The 24,668-nt window shown below is 39.6% G+C and overlaps 1 protein-coding gene across 6 annotated transcripts in view; it reads left to right on the forward strand.

The window, feature by feature from the left end:
* EEFSEC (eukaryotic elongation factor, selenocysteine-tRNA specific) overlaps positions 1-23,125 on the forward strand; it is a 124,142-nt gene extending 101,017 nt beyond the window's left edge. For 5 of the 6 annotated variants that reach the window (XM_021532192.3, XM_085590514.1, XM_085590512.1 and 2 more), the window contains one exon: positions 19,624-23,125. In XM_021532192.3, the coding sequence (XP_021387867.1) occupies positions 19,624-19,808 (185 nt within the window). In that variant the 3' untranslated portion in view covers positions 19,809-23,125. The other variant, XM_085590511.1, reaches the window with a different exon arrangement.
* The last annotated feature ends 1,543 nt before the right edge of the window (positions 23,126-24,668 follow it).

Genomic DNA, 24,668 nt, shown 5'->3' on the forward strand with positions numbered 1-24,668 from the left:
TTCATGGCATTGGGAGCCTACTCTTTTCTCTTTTATTGCTTAACGAGTTTTATTTATATGCTTTAATATAATATATTGCAATTGTTATTAATTATTTCATTTGTTTAGGGATTTTTTTTTTGTAAGGAGTGGGTACTACTGTGTTGAAACAAAAATAGGAAGTGTTTTTTTTTTACTAGATGTTAGGGTTACTATATAACAAAGAAAATACAGTTTCTGTTTTCTTAGAGAGCTTTTACCTTTTTTTCATGTATTAGGCATCACATCTGATGCTAAACCACTGTTTAAAACATCTTTGTTGAAAACTTTTTTGTTGAAAAATTTCCCTTTAAATTAAGCTAGATAGATTTAACTTTTTTTTTTGGTCACGAGAAAGTTTGGAATGCACAATAGCTCTGAGCATTAACTTTTCACTTTGTCCATGGAACTTTTGAAGGGAGAGTGTTTTTTGGCATTGGTCAAGTAGTCTGGTCTTGATAGACTTGCAGTCTGTAGTGTCTTTGTATTAAGTGTTCCCCCTGGGGCTCCATCTTGTGTTTTAATTCCCAGTTTGTTGCTGATGTATGGGCTCTTCTGTTAAATAACTTTTATTTTCTATGCCATTATGCCTACATACTTTACTTGATTTGTGTTGCATACAGAGTGTTTTCTCCTTGTTGTGTTTGGAACTGGTTTGTAATAGGGTTATTGTTACGTAATTCTGACTGAAAGTTGAAACCTCATCAACAAATACAAAGTGCTTGTTCTGTTTGAAAATTTGTGTCTTACACTCATCATAAACTATTTATCCATTATGTGCTGGTTTTTATCATTTAAGTAAAAGAAACCACTATTTCATCCAGGCTGCAATTTAGGAAGTATTAAAGATTCACTGGTATGTAGAGCACTTACTGCTGTGAACACAAGTGAAGAGCTTCTGTAAACAATTGATTCAAGATTTCAAAATAACTCAAGGACTGAGAAAACTGCTGCACTCAACTATACTGTCACATTTCCATGGATTAATGAGTTACTGTTTGTTATCTCAGTGATAGTGACTGTCTGAGTGCTCAAACCCCATCACAAATGTGCTATAAATTCATAACCTCAGATCTCTCTTTAAATCCTAGTGAAGATGTTTTCTGGGGACTACGATGTGCTGAGAGCATTTTGCAGTTACTGAAGCTCAGTTGATAGACACTGACTTGCTTCTGTGTCTAAGCTGTAAAATGACAAATGGTTGAAAAATATATCCTTCGATACAAGATCAGAGATTTCTGCCTGCAATTGTAGAGTGCTTTAGAGCAAGTCAAGAAGATATTCAGATGTTGACTGGAGAATACATTCATTCTTCCAAGTTGTGAATATTCCACTAGTCTGCAACTACTTTTGTCAATGTTACTCATGAACATACTGTGCTCAGTGATCCCCAACCTCCTTGTGCTTTCTAGTCTTCTTGCCCATCTTACTTAACCCCCAGCTTCATTTACACTTTTACCCTGCAGTGTCTGTGCTGGAAAGCACTGTAAATATGAGGAGAACTCTTGGTCTGTTGAATCCATTACTTGGGTGTACCTGTGGTGGGCATATTAGTGTGTAGATGTAATCAGGCTTGCAGAACTGGTCAGTGTACTTTATCTGGAGCATGTTCAATCTATTTATCTAAGTAGGTAGTATTGCAATTAGGTTTTTTTCAGTGGTTTATCCTTTTAAAATTACACTTAAAAATTCCATAAGCTTTTTGAATGGCAGGCTTGCTATGTTTGGCTTGGGATGACTGAATGCTGCATCCAATGCACATCACTCCAGTGTATACTGGATGATGTTTTGGTATTTAGGAAGATGCAGCATGTTCTGTGTGCAAACCCTGACACAAAAATGCTCAGACACCGTGTATACTGCGGCTGCACATCTTCAGCTTGTGTGGTATGATGTACACACTCGTGCACGCCCACACACTAAACTTTTGCAGGTCAAAAAGGGAGGATAAACTTTTGAACCCAGCTGCTTCCAAATTAACTACATGTGCAGGGACCACCAAAGCTGGGGTTACCGTATTCCAGAAAAGGGCTGGACACTGACACCCGCATCTTGTACTCCAGGAGACTTCTTGTTCTTCCCTTAGAACCTGAAGGATGATGCCTTGGAAGCACGCCGTCCTCTTTGCCCTTTCCTTGTCACCAGAAAGGACAGGCAGCAGTTTGGTGACTTCTCCTTTCGTTATGGAAATGGGCCTGATACAGTAATCAGGATGCTACATATGGAGCTTTTTAAATTACTGCTCTTCAGTCTTTTGTTAGCCTTCATTATTCCTGAAGATTTTTTCCAAGTCATAAAAATGACATTTTTAATATGCAGAATTAAAAAAAAGGCAATATGAAGAATACATTTTTGTCAATAAGCTTCTACCTTTTAAACCAGTTATCTTAGTTTCTGCTCTAGGTATTTTAATTGAAGATTAACTACTCTTAAAGAGTATACAAATTTAGGTAGTATATATTTGAAGTAGTAAAATAGGACTGAATAAAAGCTGGGAATAGAGTGGCCTGTCCATTATAATTTTAGATTGCAGAACACAAACTAACCTTCATTTGAAGTCAGCACTGCTGACTGAGAGACTCTTCGAATGTTAAGGCTATTTTATTTAATTTTTTTTTAGTTGTTCTGATAAAGTTCACTAGAAGTATACTTTGGAGTTGCAAGCTGAGCAGGTCATACCTGGAATGTTTGTTTTATTCCAGCTGCCTGTTTTAATAAAAAGTTGTTGGGTCAAAACTAATGTATGCAAGTATGAAACGAAATGCTAAAAAATAATTGGTTTATGTTTCTTTTGACTTCTGCTAAAATGACTTTGGTGAGCTCCTTTTTACCTCCATCAGGAAATACAACCAGTTGATTTCTGTCTGAAGACTGATAATTTCTCTTGCATCTTGAGCAGCCTTGGGTACCACACAGGTTGTCTAAACTATGGGCATTCAAGACAAGGCTGCTTTTGTTTCAGAGGGAGGGAGTTGAAGAGGCTGCTGCATTCCAAGCACCTGTCTTGTCTCTGGGACAAAGTACCTGGTTGTCTTCCAAAGAGAGAGGCTCATGTCTTTCTCAAGTATCCCATTTATTTTCCAAGGATTCAAGGATAGCTGTCCTCGGGAAAATCTTGTTAAGATTTATTGTTTAAACCTATTTGGAAGGAGTGCATCTGGTAGGTTGTGTAAACACTCCGGTTTTTCTTTCTCCTTAGAGTTTTTACTAGAGCTTGAATTTTAGCAGCCTAGGTATTAATGTAAACCTCCTGTAGATCCATGGCCTTGATGAACTGCATGTAAAACACACACTTTTATGAACACTTTGATGAATTCCCTCATCAGTATGCAACATGGGGGAATGCTGCTGTTTCCATTTTGATCCCTGAAAGCTGCAGTAGCCTAATAAAGCTGGAGCTGGTGCTTGTGCTGGCACCTTACCCTGCGTGGAGATGTGATTCCCAGCTGGACCATTCCTTTGGGCAGTGCCTGAGGTAGCCCTGCCCTGTGCCTCAGTCTGCAGGGCAGGGAGAGCTTCAGAAGGAGAATACAGCTCAGCTTGTGGTGTGCTGCAGACCTCCCCCTCTGCTGCCTGCCTGTAAGGAAGGAACCTGGATAAGATAGGACCTTGGACTTGACTTAATATTCTGTAATAGTCTCCATGTTCCCAGCTTTGTACAGGCAAAGCTGGTTTTGGCCAGGGCTGTGCCCTTTATCCATGACACTTCCCCAGCCCTTCCCTTTTCTTGGATTTTTGGTTTTTGTTTTTTTTTTTCTTGTTGTTTTCCCCCTCCTCATAAGGAGGAAGGGTTTGAACTACAGATTTGCCATAATTCTGTTGCAAAATCAGTAACAGCTGTTGGAATTGTAAATGGCTTCTTGGTTGCCATCATAGAACCTGCAGTTGATCATCTCTGCCCTGAGCAATAACGAAGACATCAGAGCTCTAAATAGACAGCACAGATGGGAATGGGAAGGGATGGGGTTTCCTTTTACTGGATGACTTTTCAGATGCTGTGAAGTGCAGAGTTGACTGGAGTAGTGTCATAATGGGAGCTACAAGGAAGATGTTGAGGAGTTACCAGAGAAAATGTGATTTGAATGTGAATATTTCTTAAATTACCCCCTTTCAAAAATCCAGCATTCTAGGAAAACTCCGTGGGCAAAACATACTCCATGCTGTTGTTGGGTCACTCTACAAGTTATTTAGAATGATATGCTAAATATGTTCCTGTGTTGTCTTTGGGTAATTTAGGTATCATAAACATTGATATGGTAATATATGGCAAATATTTAACAATTATTTGTCAAGAAAAATAAGTCTTCAGATCTGACAGCCCCTGCTTCTGAAATGGACTGTATTAGAACCTAAACTTAATGAAATCAATAGTCATCACAAAGGTGCTGCCTTTGTGGTTTTGGTAAAGGTGCTGGTTTATTCTTGTTTGTGTGTTTTGGCTGATCATATTACATCTGTGATTATGTTTTCCTCTCCTTCAATGCTGCCTTTTACTGCACTCCCTAGAAACACCATTTTTATTTGTGGGGGTTGGATGTTTTTGGCAGTGCAAGTCAGAGGAGTTGGTGTGTTGGAAATGTGCAGTGGGTCTCCAATCCAGGTTGTCACCCCACAGAGCTGGGTTGGCTGTTGTTACACTCTGCAGTTTAAGTTGCAAACCTTTTCCCTTTCACAGCTGAATCTGGACCCAGACACTCAAACAGCTTTGCACTGGTAGTGGGAATCTTTTCCATTAGGTTGCTGTAATTTGTTCTGTTCCAGCCAGCCACCTGTATCAGGACACTTGTTAATAATTTCTGCATCAGAGCCCTGTGAATTGCCTACATCTTATTTCTAAACAGTGTGATCAGCACCTGGAAATTTCAGAAAGATGAAGAGAATTTTTTGGGGTGATGGTTCAGGAAAGCTAATCTCCTTCAGCCTAAATATGATCTGCTTCCATGGACTTGGACAGAGGCTGTACCTGTTTTCTGATATTTTACTTGACTGGGTTTTAGAACAGTCTGTGCCCCAGGAAGAGTGCAGTGAGGAAGGAAACCCAGCCCTTGGGTCCTTGCCTAGAAAAATGGAAGTATTGCTGTGGCATGGATAGAGGTATTAGGTTATTAATATGTGCTAGGTCTGTGTCACTGTATCTCTGCAGCTTGTGCTATCTCATTTAAAGTCTGACCTACTGTGCCTGTCCCTTTGTAAACATGTCACAGCTCATGTCCAACTTGGTTGGCATTGCTGTTTATTTGGAGCCTGAGTACTATAAAGGAATTATTAGCAAACATTAACTTTTATTTCAAAATTTTATTTCTGGTCTTTGTATTTACTGAGAAAAGGCATGAAAATATTGAACTAAGTCTTGATATTTAGGAGGGAAATATAAATAAATTGTTACTTTTAGAATAATGCATATATCAATTTTAAGCATTTTTATTTTTAGAGTGGACTGATGACATTGCATTTTTGAAATTTACAATATTGAAGCAGCTTACAGAGTCCCATGCTGCAAATCTTCCCCCCTGCTTTCTAATAATCATTGGCTAATTTATTTCTGTAAGAACATTTAAAAATATTGTAGTTAAATAATACAAAGAGAATCAAGTTAAGTCTCAGTAGTGTTCAACCAACATGTGAAAAGCACAATGTCTTAATTAAAAGAAATGCAGAAAACTTAGTTATTGGAAAGTATTTTTTACTGCTAGAGAATTTGTGGGTGACTAAGTAATTTATAGACTCGAGTTTTTAATTTTTAAATAAAAGCCAGATACATGTCTTCATCATTTGGCTTGTTGACTCAATTTACTTGGATGGAATTTTTCAGCATTTAAAACAAATTAAAATTCATGAATCATTTGTGCTAAAAGGCACGAGCTTTTTTAGAACAGCAGTTAAGACTTAACTGGTTACATACATAAAATATTGTTTTGGATATGTAAATTTGGTACTTGCTCCCTTAGAACTGCAGATGAAAGTTTAAATAGTTGGGATACAGCCGTGATTACCTGTTTTACAAAAATTATTGTGCTAGAATAACTGCTTGTGTTAGTGTTGTATCATCTCTTTCTCTCTTGTTTCCTGTTTCACTGCAAAAGCAGTCACTACTTTGCAGGACAGCTGTGGAGAAAACATTCCACCAAAGCAGAAGGCAGCAACGTGGTTTGTAAAGCTGTTTTGTGCTGCCTTAGTCACAGTCTGCAGTTTGTTGGTACTCAGGTGTTTTTCAGTTTTGATCTGTTGTTCCATATTCACTCTTGAATTGGGTTTTGCTGCTCTGTGCTGCCATAGTGTGACTCGTTCAGGAGGGGAAGGTGTTGTTCCAACCAGGGTGCCATCAGTGTTAGATTAGGATCAGCATTGTTTTATTCTGTGCTAAATGCAGCATGTGAATTTTTAAATTGTTTTAATTATTGTGGCCAGTTGATTGCTAGTACAACTAAGTGAGCTTTTCCAAAACCATTTTGTAGATGTGGCAGGCTTTATTGTCAGGTTTTAAACTCTGCTTTCCTGGAATTGGCTTAAAAACATGACTCTGAGAATGTAGGTGAGCAGTCAGTGGATGTTGACAAAAAATGACAATTGTTCCAGATCAAAATGTGTGTTCTCTTTGAAAACTATTATTTCAAGAATATTTTGAGGATTTTATGTATTCACTTAGGAAGCTCATTTCTCTGCTGCTGTAGCACCCAGTCACTGTAGCACAGCTCTGGGCACTGTATTGGTGTCAGAGAAGTACCAGCCATGGATTGTTTTTTGTTTTTTTTTTTTCCTCTGAACTTCTATTGCAGAGGACAAGGGGGAACAAAGTGAGGGGTTTGTGGCTGTACATGTGCAGATGCATATGTACTGCTGAAAATTTAAAGCAGTTAAATTAGAATGTACAATTTTTAAGTAAAAGAAATGCAAAACAGTAGGCAAGTTGGGAAGCAAAGACAGACTACACGTTTTTGGATGTTCCTTATGAAGGCTGCTTTGTCTTTAAAGTCCATAATTCGTATGTAGAAGTCCATAATGGGCTTTCACTGAAAGCTATGTTCATTTTCTGTAGAAGGGATTTTTTAAAGAACATTGGAATTGCTGAGAATAAGTTTTGATACATGAGCCAGGTAATTAGTGTTTGAACATCCACTATAACTGGAAAACACGGTGCCAGTGAGAGCAAACCTGTCCAGTCTTGTCCCTCAAGTGGCCTCTACTTACTGAGTGAACCTTGCTTTCCCCATGCAGCCTTCCCTTGTGCTTGACTGATCCACCTGTGGATGGGGTTGGAGTGTGGCAGCCTCACCCAGGACGTGTGTGCCCCATGGAGCTGCTGCATCTCAGGCTGCTTGAGGAGCCCTTCAGCATCGTTTCACTCTTGGCTCTTGGTCCTGGCAGACTGTGAAAGACACCAGGGGAACACGCTGTGGAAGTTTGAAGAGTCATTTTAGGGAAGAAGTATATGAATAATAAATGAGAAAGAACTGGCAAACATTTGATTTTGTCTTGGTAAAAACAAAATTACACAAATTTTTAGTGGGTGGGTTTTTTTGTTTGTTTGAGTTTTTTGTTGGTTTTGTTTTTTTTTTTTTTTTAATTTGTTTGATTGTTTTTTTGGTAGAAAGCCATAGAAGAGAAATTCATAGTTTATTAAAAGACTGAAAACTTCATAGTAATCCTAAACTCTCATGCTGTTTATTCTCCTCCACCTCCTACATTTTATTTTCCTTGTAATAATTAGTTTGAACTTTCCTCTATTTCTCTGGATCAAGTAATTTTCATACAACTTCGGGTTTTTTTTTAAATGCTTTAAATCTTTCTTCTAAATAATGTTTTTTATTAAAAAAAAAGAGCCATGAATACATTATAATTTCAATTTTCATGGTGTGAGGAAGATTTCTGCACTAGGTCTTTATTGTTTTTGAAGAATTCATCACCCTAGTTAAGAAGCTTAATATAAATTAAAGAAGGTATTAAGGAACATTAAGACATCAAAATGTGGAGCGTTCTTTTCCTTTCGATTGCTCCAAATGCAAACAAGTTGAATAAAATGTAATCAAAGGGCCTGTTTGGAGAACATTGAGTGGCTTTACAGCTGTGCTGTAGAGAACCTCTGGTAAGAGCATAATTCAAATAAAAAGGCCTTTCTTTCCTCCTCCTAATTCTCTTTGTTGTGGTGACAACAGAGTACAAGCCCGATAAAAATTTAATCACCTTATCTTTTTAAAGCAAATTGCATATTTGTTTACACACAATATACATAACATGAAAAAGCAAAAGCTGCTATCCAATCCCCCTCCCCTTCTAATCGCCTTAAAGGCCCTTACCTAGAAGTTTAAAAAAAAAAAAATTTAAATGTTTTAGTCTTTATTCTGAAGTCCCATTGTTCAGGATTGCTTTAAAAAGGCAGCCTGGGGAAAGATGAGTATCACCAAACTTAAACTCTGGACCAGGGCTGAGCAGCAGATGCCTGGGATCTGTCAGTGGAGCTGGCCCAGCTGAACTGGCTGCTGCGGTGCCTCCTCCACATGGAGAGTCTCGGGCGAGGTGGGAGGATTCCAAAGGGGCCCATGGATGGAGCACTTGGATTTGGAGCTGCTTTGTAATGAGTTGCCTTTGATTCTGTGTCAGGTCTGCTAACCTGGACTTCTTCTGCATTGTGTGCACTTCTGAGAGGCTGCTGCAGGAGGCACTGGGCACTGCTGCAGGTTTTGTTGTTGTTGTTCCCTTTTCACTGGGATGATGAAGTTCTAGTCCCCTGTGTTGAATGCAAAACATGTTTTCAGTTGGTTCTGCTCACCTTGGTGCACCCAACACGAGCATTGTTGGTTTTGTTTATTTACTGTTTAATAGGTCCTGGAGTGCTGACAAAAACACAATCAAAAGCGCCTTCTGGCCCACTGCTGAGTGGCTCTGGGCTGAGAAACTCCCTCACTGGATGGAAATTTAGTGCCAAATGGATATTCTCTGGTTTTCAAAATCACTAAATCTCTTGTGCTTAGTGGTTCCTTGATCTATTTTTACAAACCTAACTGTACTCTGGGGACATGTTTCTGATACTGTTCCTCTTGATCTGAGAATTTTATCAGCAAGGACTACCTCAACAATAAAACTTTTAAAAACCTGTCCTGTATAACAGTTGTCATAGATGCTCCCAGATTCTGTGTTTGTATCTGCATGTTTCTTAATACTCTGCCAAAGAGAGATAGCTTAGGAGACCCAGTGACAGTAATTGTGATTTCAATACACTGTTCTGAGTGTTTTGAATGGTCTTGGGTATTTCACGCTAACCTGCCTGTAATTTTTCTACTGTTGAATTGTAAGAAGAGCCTGCCTATAATCCCAAGCTTCCAACATTACATTTATATGCATAAATAATTAGATTCCTTATTAGTTCCATTTTGTTTTTCATAGTTGCTCCTCTTATGTACTGGGCATTTTCCATGCATCAGATTTTGCTTCAGGGAGCTTGAAGAGTGTGTGGACTGAAATCACAGCACCAGTGTGAGTGGTGCCTCTCCCTGCAGGTATGGTACAGCACTTGGGCATGATCTCAATGGCTCTGTGGACCTTGAGTGGCCATAAAATGAGAATAGAGTTGTAATAATTGTTGGTATGATACGTCAGCTGACATAATTGCAACCATATTACTGTACTGAAAACCTATGCAGAAATTAATTTGAAAATTTCCTATAGGCTAGTGGAACAGTGTTGGATTTGAGGCCAGAAATATGATCATAGTTGTTGTCTTTTAGCTCTGACAGTTGATCCATTGCATTGTGCATACATTTAATTTGTGTAGCCTAGACTCCTAGTGCATGGTGCACTGGAGTCTCTCTGTAACCTGAATTAAGGTTAGTCCCTGCTGCACAGAAACACAAAATTTTTTATAGCATACAACTCATAGTTGTGTTCCAAGAGTGCAAGGTAGAAAGTTCTCTGCTCTTAGGGAAGTTGTTCCAGGAAGACTTGGCTGACAAATGGTTGTGGTGCACTGTGCAACAGCAGCTGTGTTGGCCTATGAAATGAGGTCAGGTTTGGTACTCTCAACTGATTTCTGCTGAAGGATGGACAGCTGGCCAAGAAATGAAGACCTTAAGTATGTCACTTCATCTCCATGCTGTCATTTTGGGCTGAAGAGTATGTTGGTGTATTTTGGAAAACCCACTGTGGGAACTGCAAATATCCTTTTAAAGTGTGTATGGCATTGTTAGATTTACTTAAGTAATGAGATGGATGCAGAGCAGTGGTGTGATACATAATGGGGATTTGTCAAGTTCAGAAATCTGTCCTGTTGTGTGGTCCATTTGTACTTGGTGTTTAATAGTATTTTATTTTTGAAAAACAAGGTTAAAAATGTAGTTGTATTATGTAAATTTGGGAAAAAAGATAATATATCCTGGTCACCTTGCTGGAAATTGAGCAATATCAAGCTGAATGAATGGAATCCTCAATGCACTGTGTTATGCTAGGTCTCCTCAGTGTGGATGGCAGGATTGGAATGAAGAGAGGAGAGGGAAGGGGCAGGCAAGGGAAGTGTACCACTGATAGTCACTCAGCAGCCAGCAGCTACGGTGTGGTGCTGGATTCTGTGCTGCATTTAGCAATATGAAAAATATCAGACTGAAAATCAAGACGCTGACTTCATGTAGGAGGTATGGCAGACTAATTAAAGAAAAAAATGTGTACCAATTGAGCCTATAAAACTCTTCCTGACCTTGTGAAAACTCCCAGAGAGCTGTGGGAAACTCCAATCTGTCCCCTCTGAACTTTTTTGTGTTGTTGTTTAAATATAGTAACTGCTTTTTTAATTAAAAAGAAAAATTAGATGGCATTTCAAATTGTGTCCATGGTGCCTTGGGGACCTATTACAGTACAAATTACCCTCTACTATTTAGTGAGGTCTTGTTTACTATTGTGTGAAGCGAGGGTTACCAGTGTAAGGATGTAGGACAAGAAGGGCCCTTCTTTGAAAGTCTGGCTCTGCACATGAAAGTGACGCCAGCAATTGGAAGCAATTTGTGGAATTGTTTGATTATATTAATTATGGCACCAGCAAACAGTGCTTGGGAAACAGTTTTGTTTTCTTGCATTCTTTCTTGATTGCTTGCAGCAAAAGCCAAGATACAAAATGTGCCTTTAAGGACTGCCAGAGAGCGCAGTTCAAGCCATTGTGTGGAATTGGCACTGAGCTTGAAAGGGTTGTGTCCGGCTTGATGGGAGAGTTTTCCAAATACAGCTTCAGCCTGAACTTCACCCAGGTCAGCTTCTTAAATTAAAACAGCTTCTGTCTTCCTCATCAGGGAAGACTGGCTCTTTCCCTGCAAAGTAGGGGCCCAAAATGAAATCCATGTTCTTTCCAGTAGTACCACTTCTTATAATATCTTTCAGTCTAAAAGCCTGTATAAACTTAAATTGATGCACAAGAGTCAGTCCTGCTCACCACTGAGCTGCAGCCTTCTCTGATGTGGTACAGGGCAGCTGTCCCCCAGTTTATGGGAAGATGTTTTGTTTGTAAAGGTTTTCCAAGCAGTCTGCCATGCTGCGACTGCAGGAACAGTGCTGCTGCTGGAGGCTGGCTGTCACAACAGTGTTTGGGTGGGACATGGGGCAGTCTACTTCTGCTCAAACTGGCTATAAGATTTTTCTTTTTTTTTCCTTGTGTCTGTCATCAGACAAAGAATTATGGATGTTTTACGTAGATCCCAAATACCATGCTGAGGATTTAGCACATTTGGAAGGAAGTCTCCTTTCTTGTCTTTTTGGAGGCTGGTTGCTCCCTGGCCAACTTCTTGCTGTAGCTCTATTAATATTCACAAGCCAGGCAAAGTGATAATAACTGATCTTGTACTGGCCAAAAAAAAAAAAAATTACTCTTCTCTGGAATTTGAAACTCAAGCAGAATATTTGAGAGAACTGACAAGAGGTGTGGAAAAGGTGGTGTTGAATTCAAAATAGAATTACTGGAGAATTATGAAGGGATTTACATAAGTAAAATTCATTGCCTGATCTGTGGAAGTAATTGAAGCTGAAATCCTGAGCTCCTGAGGGTAGCAAGGAAAGGAGTATGTATCCCTTGTTTCTTGAGTGGATCTCTGGTCAACTATTACACTGAAATTGTCTTGGTAATCATATTATATTTGTTATTGTGGTGATGAATACCTAGGAACAGAGTAGATTGGCTCCTGTAAGAGAACTTACGTCTTCTGCCTAGAAAAGATTGATAGGTGTTGACCCTGATGCCAGGTAGAGAATTCCTGCCTGATCCTGGGCTCCAGTTGGCTCAGTACACAGTGGACACAGTTTCTCTCCTGCTCTTTCTAAAGCACAATATATTCATGATAGGCAGATGGGATGCTGAGCTAGATGGGGTCAGCAGTCTCTAGATGACCCATCATCCAGTCCACTAGATGTAGTGTGGTGCATTTGAGGTCCCTATGATAGTGTTTATGGGTACAGCAACGTAGTACTTTTGTTCTTGGAAGGCTTACAAAGATATTGTTTCTCCTGATCAGTTTGGGGTTTTTTTGGTTTGGGTTTTTGTTTTGTTGGTGGTTTGGTTTTTGTTTGGGTTTTTTGTTTTGGCTTTTTGTTTTATTTTTGTTTTGGGTTTTTGTTTTGTTTTTTCTGGGATATTGAAGGTGCAAAATTGCATTAATAAAGTCAAAAGGTAGAATTTGGGGTATCTTTAGGAGAGGAGAAGAGAAGCAGAGTTGCTAACTGATGTAAGGAGTTGATGCAGTGGGATGTTATATTCTGTTGATCTTGTCCTTTCTGCCTGACTGCAGAGATAACTGTAGCAGGAGAGGCTGGGCAAACAGATCCTCTCATTTTGGAATGCTTCTGCCTTTTGTTTAAATCAAAACTCTGGAGTGCTACTTCAGAGATATTACATGAGCTTTTCAAATTCTTAGGGTGCACAGAAACAGTTTTGTAGAACTGCTGACATGTTTTGGGACTAGTTGGAAAACAAGTGTGTGCTTTCTAGTGTATTGTGGGACTCTGAGAATCAGTTCATGTAACACTGGTATTTATATTAATTTTGCTGGAAACAAATGATAAATTTATTCTTCTTATTTTAAAGTTAGTCAGAATGTGAAACAAATAGGAGTACTACTCTATGTGAACTTTGTACCCTTCTTTGGACACAGGTAGCTATGTTTTTTTAAGAATGGATATTTCTAAAGATGGATAAATATATATAGCTGTTGCAAGAAAAGAAAAAATAATTCATTTTTAATTGTGTTGTGCTGAAATACAGGATTCGTGAGTCCTGCAGTACTGACAGAAAGCTTTTATTTCCTTTCAGTGGTCCATCATTGCAGTAAGCTGGGGGAGACGTGGTCTTTGTACACTCTCTGGTGAAGCCCCTCTGCATCAGACTGTGGCATGGATGTCTCCATCTGGGCCTCTAATTATTTCTGATTTTCAGGTCAACCAGCTTTTGTGCTTTCTGTTAGCAAGAATTGATGCAGGCACACACTCTCTAACTGTGTAATTAGAGTTCAGGTTCTGAGAGTTCAATTTGAGGAAATCCTGAAATTGTGCAAACCAGCTGTTACCAATAATCCATTGTGAGTGAGGATTATCCCCAACACTTTGCCTCTTTCAAGTTTTGCTCTTTTTTTCCTTCCCTCGGGAGAAAAGAAAAATGTCTGCCTGTCATATTAAAAGGTTAAGTTTGCCTCGGATAAAACTTATTTCCGACATTAAATATTCTACGTTAACTTGTTCTCTGATGTTCAGTCCATTTTTAACATTTGAATATTGATGGGAAACAAGAAGTTGTATGTAGCTGAGTCTTCTACCTGCAGCATTCCAAAGAAGTGAATAGGATATTTTTGTTTACAGAAGGGAGAAGCAAGTTCAGGTTCCCACTGAAACCTGGTCACAAATTCCTGAATGGAATGGGAGGTTTGGCAATAGTATCAGCAAGTCAAGAATGGTCTAGCAATTTATTAGTAAGTAATGAAGAAAGGAATGTCTTCTATTCCCAGGGTAGCTGCTGGTGTAGCCTCAATGTGCTTTTTCCTAACAGCATGGTGAGGATCCTGAGCCAGCGCTTTTCCAGCAAACCATGGCAAGTGCCAATGCAGGGTAGGATGAACTTTTCATTTTGGCCTGAAAGCAAAGTTCTCATTTATTGGGAGCATTGAAATCTTTTAACATGACTTTTTTTCCCTATTACAATTCTTACGCTGTAAGAAAACTGTGTAAGAATCCATGCAGATACTTTCATGTTCACCAGCATAGTGAGCAATATGTTTTTGAAAAACAAGGTTAAAAATGTGATCATATTATGTAAATTTGGGAAAACTGATAATATATCCTGGTCATCCTTTTTTTACAAGTGTGCAGAAGAGAAGGGACTTGTTGAAGTTTGTCAAAATAAATTATTCTCCCTGGCTGTGCTGGAAAGCATGCCCTGCACCTATATTATTACACCTGTTTTCAATGATGGGTTATCAGTTGCTTAAAAATTGCTCCTGTCTCTGGCTGGGCTACAAGGAGATACTGCATTATCTTGCTTCTCATCTAAAGTGTGTCTGGTATTCAGTCTTTAAAATCTTGCATTCAAACACAATGTTTCATTAGCTTTGATGGAGACAGGGCTATTCCTAAGTATTGAAGAGAACTGTGAAAATAGGAAATGGAAATACAGAGATGGGAAATCTGAAAAATTAAGCTGGAAAAGGGGGCGAGAGAGATAAAACTCCTGAAGGGCTGAATAACAAGTGCAGTTTTGAGTCAAGGAAGAAGGAGTTGGACTTCAGAAAGAACGGAGAGGGTTCTTGGAGACCTCTTGAAGGAGCAAGGAAGCAGAAGGCTAATAAGAAAAAAAAGTAAACAAATCTGACAAGGGATGTTGATAAGGAATGACAGTATTAAGTGAAGGAGAATGTGCAGTGGAGAAGTTAAAAATGTAAAAGGCAGAGTCCAAAGTTGCAGGTAGTAGATGAAATAAATATTTATATGGGGCAAAAGCACAGAGGTGCTCCTTCACCCTGCTGTTGGGTGAGCAAAAGGAATGAGAGGAGCAGATACTGTGTCAGCTTTCATCCTCCTTCCAGCTGAAGCAGGAGTAAAAACAAAGCACAAGTAAAGCTGGTGTTGGTGCTGTGATTTGTGTGGGGCTGGCATTCCAGGCTGGCTGAGGTGAGCCTGTCCCGGGCTCGGCGCAGATCTGCGGGAGGTGAGCACAGGGCAGAACTCGTGTCCATGGAGTCACTGCCCTGGAGGGAGGGGAGCTGAACTCATTGTGTACAGATGAAACTGGATTTTAATCTATACACAAGAAGGTGTCCAGAGTTCTACAGTGTGGAATTTCCTTATGAAGTGGTTAAAATCTGCGTGTTTCCATGCAAATGTCTTGTGTGAGCAGTTGTAAAACTTGATGCTGCCATTCATTTAACTGTGCAAGAGACTGCAAATCACTAAGCTGGTAGCTATTTATTTGTGAAAATTGTTTAAAATACTGTGGTTTTCCTTTATTTTGTGCATATGAAATTGTTTTTAGACTTGGGAAATGTTTTTCCTGATTTGGTATTGCTTTTCATTTGAATTTGAAAATGCATTTTTTTACTAATATCACTTATAAATGGATCAGTTTGGACTAAATCTTCAGGCTATTCTGAGACAAAGGCTATTAAAGAGTCTGTATTTTTATCTGTTAATTATTAACAGTAGTTGAAAAGAATGAAGTAAATTACACTGTTTTTCAACTAGATTTTCATATCTAACCTGAATTGGTGGACGCTAAAAGTACATTTTGCATAAGACCTTGTCTGGGCACTTCTTCTTACAGACATAGTTTTGATGGGAAGGAATGAATTTGCTAAGCTTTCACATATCTTATATGCCTTTGAGGATGGCCCATTAATAATGTTAATACATAGGTATTTTCCATTGTTGTATGCAAGGCATTTTTTAGAACTTTGAAGCTAAAGTCTTTTTTTTAACACATGGACCTTTTCAATTTAATCCATTAGCAACTTGGCAAAATAAAGTAATTGTCCAACAGAGGAAGAAAAAAAAAAATCTATTAACATTTGCTACAAATCCGAGTAGTACAGGCAGCACTTAATTAATGGAACAGATTTCTCACTATGTGTTCAAGCTAACATAGCTATTGTTCAGCAGAGATTAGACCCTTAATGTAAGTAAGTTAAACTAGACCTCCATCTAAAAATATCCGTCATTTTAGCTATTAAAGCTCTGATGTCTTCTTCGGTGACAGATATATTTCCCTTCATTTCCTTGGTTTTGTAAAATGTAAAGTATGCATTGTGTGTAATGTGAGAAATCCACGGAGGTAGATGAAACCCCGATTGTGCCTGTCTCTCTCTTGCCTGCTCCTTTGTGCTGCTCCCTGTCTCAGAGCCTCCTCAGCCCTGAGACCTGCTGGCACCAGAGCAGAAAAACAGAAAATGCCATTTGTCAGGGTATGATGCCAGCCACCTAATCTGTTTGCAGAATGAGGGCCATGGGATCTGATTAGGTAATTTAGATACCGTGTGAGTTTAATAATACCCGAGCTGCCTCTGGATGTCAGCCTGTCACTTCACTGGTACAAACTGCCACATTCTGCCATTTTTTCTGTAAACTTCTTGCCTTATTTAGTCCAAATAGGTGTTAAGTGCTGCAGGTGAGATATACCTTTATTTCTTCTACGTGGAAGTTCGTGATAGGGTGGAGGAGGTGAGATGGCTCAGTTTTAAATGTGTTTTCCCCAGCAGAATTTCACATGTAGCATGTCTTTTTTCTCGAAAACGGAATTTTTCAGACATGAGATGCTTTGTTTGAACACCGCAGATGCTGTGCCAGGTTTCAGTTTCGTTGGGCCATCCAAGCTGGTATCACTGGTGGGTTTGAAGCTCAGTTTATCCACGGTGCTTATTTCACCCTCGTGGCTGAGACTTCCCTGACTTGCTGCTGCAGCCCAGGGTCTCTGTGGGCTGAGAGGCCAACCACTGCCATGTCTCTGTAGGTAAGGGCTTGCAGAGGCAGCCTGGGTCCTTCAGATACCCATAAGGGAAAATTTTGGCTGCAATTTTAATGCCACATCTCCTCCCTTCCTCTCTCCTTTCCGCCAATTACCATTTTTTGGAAATTAGCGTCTCGCAAAGGCTTCTAACATAAATAAAAGTGTTTTAGGATTTGTTTGCTTTAATTAAAATGTGTCTTTCTGAAAGGATTTAGTTAAACATCTTTCTTAAACAGTGCTGTGCCAGTAACAGCAACATTTGTAATAGTGATAAGACCCAGAAAGGGAAACCAACTAGAAAGCAAAATGAAATGTTTCTTTGTCCAAAAAATAAATGGTTGCTCAGGAAAGCAGAGGAAACACTGCGCAGGGACAGTTACAATTAGGTTGATCAAAACAATAGAAAACATAAAATATTAAATAAGTTCTGCAAAGGTAGTGAGTGGGGCTGCATGAGGGCACTCTTTCTGTTGTTTTTATTTTGTTTTCCCCTTTTTTGACTGTTGCTATTTTTTTCTGGCAGCACCCACAATGCTCTCGGAGTTTTCCAAATAGGAAATAAGTTGCTTTTCATGTAGTGATAAATTATTTTTCATGGTGAAGATGGAGTGATTGTAAGGATAATGATATTAATGGGATTTATATGAAAGCATCTAATTAAAAAATCGAAACAGCTGCATCAAACATGACTCTACAATGTAATAAAATCATATAGTAAATATGTGGTCCCGCCACACCATATTACCTAGTTTGATTAATTGAACCTTACGTGTGCAAAGATAGTCATTATCAGACTTCTCAGCCATCAAGGAAGAACAGTCTCAATTATTTTCACAATGAAATAATCATTGCTTTTTTTGTGTCCTGCCATCTGGAAAGAGAAAACAGCAGCTGCCATGACTGTGAAATGCATGATCTTGCAAAACTGTACAAAGTTGATTGTGCTTGATGCTGGACTTCTGCAGCCTTAGAGTGGGTGTAATTTATGTAGTTATACCCAAATCATGTTGATTTTCTCCTCTTTTGGACCATTGCGCTTTTTTCCCTTTCTTTTGGGTTTGGTTTTTTTTTTTTGGCGGGTGGGGGTTTGCTTGGGTTTGTTTGGGTTGTTTGGTTTGATTTTTGTTTGGTTTTTTATTGGATTTTTTTTTGTTTGAATTTTTTGTTAGGTTTTTTTGTTGTTGTTGTTGTTTTCTTTGTTTGTTTTTTTATTTTTTGGGTTTTTTTCCCCCCAAAAAAGACCCCTCTCTCTGTGAAAGTCTCCCCACTGCAGGCCTTGGGGATGGTTTACAGCTTCTGCTTGTGGAATGCCAAATGGGAAGCTTCCTGGCTTTGCTTCAACACTTCCCTGTTTCCTCCCTTCCCTTGGCCGGGCGGTGGGAATGCTGCAGGCACAATTTGCTCCTGACACAGCAGGATGGGAGGCTGGGCTCTGGGGCTGTGTCCCCTTGCCATCAGCTGTGAGTGGCCCACGTTGTGTCTGAGCTGGAGCAGTTCACCTTGCCCACAGACCTCCTGTCTCCAGGAAATCATAAGCATCTCAAGCTTTTTGTCAGGCCGTGATACGAGAATCCGCATCTGAATTTCACTATGGAGAGAGGGAGGCTGATTAAGTGTTTGAGATAAGGTTATGTGACACCACAGGTTAAAAATACCTGAACTGATTTTGGCCCAATGCCTGAAAACCACATTGTAGCATATTCAGGTGGCACTAAAAAAAACTTCCGAGGAGTTTGTTGCCTTCTGCTTTATGCAAGTGCTTCTTCAGGAGTGGTGTTTTAGGAGCTGCATCTCTTCTGTTTTACAGCATTTCTTTGCACTTTGCTATCTTGTTTTTCTTATCTAAAATGTTACCAATGTGTTGAGATATTAGAAAAAAATAAAGGTGTAACAAACCCTGGGTGTTTAGGAGGAAAAGGACAAATATTTTTGTTTGGCACAAATGTCTGGAGAAACAGATCCCCAAAATACTATGCAGCTTAATTCTAGCGCCCCTAAGCAATAAGCAGTGCAAGTTGAAATTCCTAACAAATACTTTGTCTTAACAAAATAAAAACTAAACAAAACCTGAACAAACAAAAACAAACACAAAACCTGTATAATTTACAATGTGCAAGTTATAAAAAAAGCAATGGGCTTTAGGTAAATCCAGAAAATAGACTTAAAGAAATTAAAGAATCTTCTACGTCTTGCGACTCTCTATAATTTTAGTGTTTTACCAGTTGTTTTTTATTCATGACTTATATTTTAATAAATATTCTTAGTGATGACAAGAAACTTGGGGTATGTGTCTAAATAAAAGGAAAGGCCTGCCAAGTAAAAGACTTAGACCAAGCAAGCTGGTCTGGCTTGTTTAAATTCTTGCCTGTGTTTAATACTTTAAAAGCTGTAGATGGACACTGAAGGATTCAGGATACTGCACTGGATTTGTGGTATCTCTGTTGTGAACTTTATGTTTAAAGTCTTCTGTTACTTTCTGTGTAAATTACCATATTGACGAGTCTTATACAGAAATGTGACTTCCCTAACGTATTTGATTTATTTTCTTTCTTTCTTTGCTTGATTTCAGATGAAAACATGTCTGCTCATTTTTTCTAGTTCTCTGAAGTGTGATGTTGAATGTGTTAGTCATGTGTGTTCTTGTTCTTTTACAGATGGGCTGAAGCCAGATACCAAGATGCTGCTAACTGCTGCCTCCAAGAAGAAATCTAAGGGAGGGAAGGGGGATATGACCAAAGAGGATGAAAGCAGCAAGAATGATTCAGTCCAACCTGTTACTATCTCTCTTATCTTTAAAAGATATGTTTTTGACACACAGAAGAAAATGATTCAATCCTGAGGAAACAAGAGAGGCCTCTGATTACACCTTAAAGTCCAGACCCTGAAATGCATTGAGGTGGAATGTTTTCCTTGTCCAAACACATTAGACCTGTTCCTTCCACACAAACAGAGCCTGGAAGCTTGTGCTGTGCCCCCTTCCAAAATCTCTGCAATCTCATATTGTCCTGTTCAAATTTGCTTATTTTGTGATCTCTGTGATGTGCATCTTTATGGCATCTCAGGGAATCTCACCTGCCAGATGAGCATCCCACGTGTACATTCTAATTGCACTGTTTTCTTGGATAGTTGTGTTGAAGTTTCTCTTGGTTCAGAAGTTTGCCACCAAGTCAGGATGTGAATTTCATGTGACCCACAAAGTGAAGCTGATTATTTTAGGCTTACTTCCTTGAGCAAACTGGGAGACAGAAGGCATACTATTTAATAAGGTGAAACCTAAAATGGATGTTCCATATTCCTTCAGTTGCAACTGTGTAAGATACTATCTGAGAGATGTTTTTCATAAATACAGTTTATATCTAGAAATGTTTTTCATATTAAACATAATGATCTGTGTAGCTGAGAGTCTTAATTGTTCTGTTTGCTGTTCCAAAGTTACCTTCAGTGACATTTTATGTAACTTTTTTATTTTCCTGCCTGTTCTGCAATGAATCCTGTTCCAAAACAACATGTTTTCTTTTTCCTTTTTTGTATTTTTTTTTTTTTTTTGTAACCAAAATGCCTTTGGGTGTGAATGAAAAAGCTGCCTCTAGAAATAGTCAGGGGCTTTGTTTCATTAAAATAATGATAGAAGATTGCTGCATAAGCCGTGTAAAATGAGTGTCTCCAAGATGCTTTAGAAACCATTAGTTTTTAAAAGGGATTTCATGGCTGCTTTAGCTCTTTCTCTCAATTTCATGTCCCAGGCTCGTAAAAAGGAGAGGTAATATCCCTTCCTTGTTGCATGCAAAGTATAGGACACCTTAACATGAAAACTAACAGCAATTCCACAGGTATGAAAGCTGCAGTCTGGAACAGAAATTGGACTCTGGCTTGGCAGCATGGCAAATGTTGGTTCCTGCCTTTTGAACAAAAAGAGTACCTGCTTGTTGATGCTGAATAGCAGCCTGTGACCCATTTGCTGAAGTCAGCTATAGTTGGTGACCATATGTACAATGTTAGTGCATGCTGCACATGGAGGTAAATAATAGCTACATTCATTCTTATTAATCATATTATTATATCACTTGATGGGCATGAGTCCATCACATTAACATGATCCTGATTTTTGTCCAGTCTTTTCCTTTTAATTTCTAGGTAGCCAAACTGGCTACAAATGGCAAACTTATGAGCTGTTGAGAGGATATCTACAGCTGGACAGTTGTGAGACAGAGCAAGCCTCGTATCTAAACTAGGCTGATGGTCCCCCTTTAAATCAGAACAGAATTAGTGCTTTGTGTAGTAATCCCAAACAGTTTCTGCTGAGTGAGTCCCAGCAAAGCTTTAGCACATCCCTTAAGATTATGGGGTATGCTTTCAGTGTGATCCCAGAGGAATTAGGCAACTTCAGCTATTGGCTTAACGTAACTTGTGCTGCCAGCCTTGCTGGAAAATGTATCCTTCTGTAATGGAAAAAATGCATTTCACACCCCTGTCACCTCTCCTTCCCTATTTCTGTCTTCTTCCCAAACACCCCCAAAAGCAGTCTTTGGAAAGAATATTTATAATGTTATCTTTCTTTTAAGCCTTTATCAAATCCTGTTTTGTACTCTGCACTGTTGCCTCTTCCTAAGATACTGCAGTGATGGAACATAGAGAAACAGATGACACTGAAGGAACAGTGTTACTATCATCCCAGGTTATGCTAAGAATTATGGGTATAACAAAAACTAATTAAATGCTCCTAGTTATTAAGGAACTTCCACTTGTATCTGTATAGTTCTAGTGTCCTTGACAAATTTTAAATGGGTTGCTAATTTGGAGTATTGGAAAGAAAAGGGGAGTGATCAGGAAAGCTGCTTGCAGAGTTGTTATCCTTGCACTTAAAGGGTTTTGTCTTTTCTCATTTCTAAGACACTTTTGAGTAGCTCTGGAGAGGAGGTTGTCAGTGTAAATGGGGGTATATATTTTTACAAAACCCTATCTGATGAATGTTTCCCCCCCACACCCGTGGATTGCCCTTAACAGGATCAGTGAGTCTGTTGTTACGGAACTTGATCCCTTTGAAAACTCATTAACCTGAACACTTAGTTTTGCAGTCCTCTGCTTGGCTGAGAGGGCTCCTAGTGCACAGAGTCCCATGGTTTATTTGCTTGGGGTGCTCCAAGGGAGTGAGCAGCAATAATTCCAGAGTTGGACCTACATGACTTTCTCATCCAGTCTCTTGCAAACATATTTTTTAAATCTTCCTCCTATCTTCCATTTTATTTTCAGACTAGCATACTAACTTGGCATTTTTCTTCTTCTCAGTCTAAGACCTGATCTCCTTCTCAGTGCTCCCATTTCCTTCTCCACTCATTGCTTCTTCTTCTGGCTCTGCTCTTGCCCTGGAGATTTGTGGCAGGGCTCCCACGACGGCTGCAGGAGCCCAGTGAGGTGGGGAAGGCTCTTGGCCTGCAGCTCATCCCAGCTCCTGTGTGCACTGAGGAGCTGCTTCTGTTCAGGCTTTGACCCTGGGCAGCTCTGATGGACCCACAGGAGCAGGCTGTGCCTTCACCTGCCACCCTGCCCTGTCCTTGTACCTTGGGATCCTCTGCAGAAAGCCCCTGCCACCAAGCCTCGTCCTCTCATTTCCCTCCTGCTGCAGAGGTTTGTGTAGGATACACAGCTGGGGAGGGATCTGTTGAAGACTGGGGTTTGGTTTTGTGTTTCTCCCAATGTAGAATTCCAAAGGGAGAACCTAAGTGTGCCCAAGGACTTTGATTATAATGTGCTATTACTGCAGATCTCTGGCTACTGTCCTGAGGCTGTTGGATACACATTCAAAAAAGGGTGAAATGGTGGAACAAAATGATTATGGGAAAATCAAAGCTTTAAAAGACATTTGTAGGATGAACAGATGTTCAAACATTCTTTTATTTGGTTTCCAGACAGACGTAGAGACTTTCCTTTCATCCTCATAATCAGTGCATTATGCTGTAATTTGTAAAAATGGCATTAAAAAAATATTAAGAGGGTCATATTGTGATCTACTGACTCTGTGTCATTAAGCCATGAAGTTAAGAACGGCAGCTGGGAGCATGGGTTAAATGTTGCAGAATGTACTGTACTAGCATATATTGTCAGCCTGTATTATAATGAATCCAAAATGGAATAAAGATGTAAGGAGTTTTTTTAATATTCCTAAGGTTGTCAGTGTTGCAAAACCAGAAATTATTATGGCTGTGCAGATGTTTGGTGAGTAATACATCTTCGGGTTGTGGAGAGAGTAGCAGGGAGAAAAGCTTCGTTTTTACAAGCCTGTTTTCTGCTTTTCCATGGGATTTATCTGGGACTGCAGTCTGGCTTGTGATCATGCCAGAGGTCTGGAGAGGAGGGTCAAAGCTGTGCTCATGGTAGCAAGGATTCAGTAGGTGGCATCCTTTGCTTGGAATCAAAGCTGAGTCTCCCCACCTAAAAAGGGGGTTTGCACTGGAACTGAGAATGAAGGGTTTGCATCAGGCTTGCAACACAGCTCTTAAAGAACAGCTTCTTTTAAAAACTACAGTGCATTTAATGTCTGGGACAGAGCCATCAGCTCCAATCTGTTGACCAAAGCCTGAGGTACCGGTGTCCTTTCTGTGTGTGTTTCTGGCTCAGCTGAAAATAGCTCTGTCTCTTAAATCCTGTATTAGTTGGTTGCAAGTAAGTGACTATGGAAAAGTGAACCATCTGCACCAGGGCAGTTTTTGATGTGTACAAGGCATCTATTTCTGGGCAATAGCACTTTCCTTGCCTGTTGGACTCGGCAGTTGAACAGCCACAGGGTGGTAAAGCGAAATGAGAGCCCATCACAGCTCGTGGGGAGTTGCAGTAGTGAAGCCACAGTCCACCCCAGCACTGTTTGCCTCTCACTGCTGGGAGAGCAGCTCTGTGTTTACATCTGCAAAGTGCTCTGGGATCTTTTGAAATGAGGGATGAAAGGCAGCAGAGGAATGCTACCTTATTAGCAGTTCCAAAACCCCTTCATGTTTCCCTTTTAGTTTAATATCCACAGTGAGATGGAAAGCTCTTAATTTACAAACACATGAGTTTTAAACAAACTTGTTGAGGATATAAATAGAATTATTTTGAGATAGAGACTAGCACTGGGAGCTAACCTGCCAAGCCTGGCAGAAAGGGAAGGACTTTATGACTGCAATCTGTGGTAAGGCCAGTTTTGTTAGATGATGGGCACCCAGAAGGAATCCACGGGCTTGGGGAGGCTGATACTGGCAGTCTTCTGGGGTTGCCCACACATTCTCCTGCTGTTCTGTGCAAAAACAGGTTAAAAACATCAGTCTACACTGCAGACAATATGTGATGTAAAGGAGCACAGTGGGTCTGCTTATTTCCCATTGTCAATGCCAGAATATGGAGTCTTTCTCACAATTCCTGCTGTGCATGCTGTGCTAGTTGAAGTTCCAGTTGTTGGGTTTCTATTCCTCAGTAAGTGTTACAGCTTTTATTTTCATTTGTGTGTCTGGTACAAGTGCTTTTCCAAGATGGTGCAATCAGTCTGCAAGACTTGGATCATCCACTTTCCCCTCAAGGAAACTTGTCAAAGGTGAGTCCTCTAAGGGGCATCTAAGCCATCGTTTCTGATATGCATTTGAATACTTTTTCTAGTAAAGGACAGGAGAGAGAATTATCTTTTTGTATTTCATAGTCAGCTGTGAAAGGAACTCATTGAACAGAATCAGGA

This window comes from Lonchura striata, chromosome 12 (genome assembly GCF_050655825.1).
Source record: "Lonchura striata isolate lonStrDom1 chromosome 12, ASM5065582v1, whole genome shotgun sequence".
NCBI lineage: Eukaryota > Metazoa > Chordata > Aves > Passeriformes > Estrildidae > Lonchura > Lonchura striata.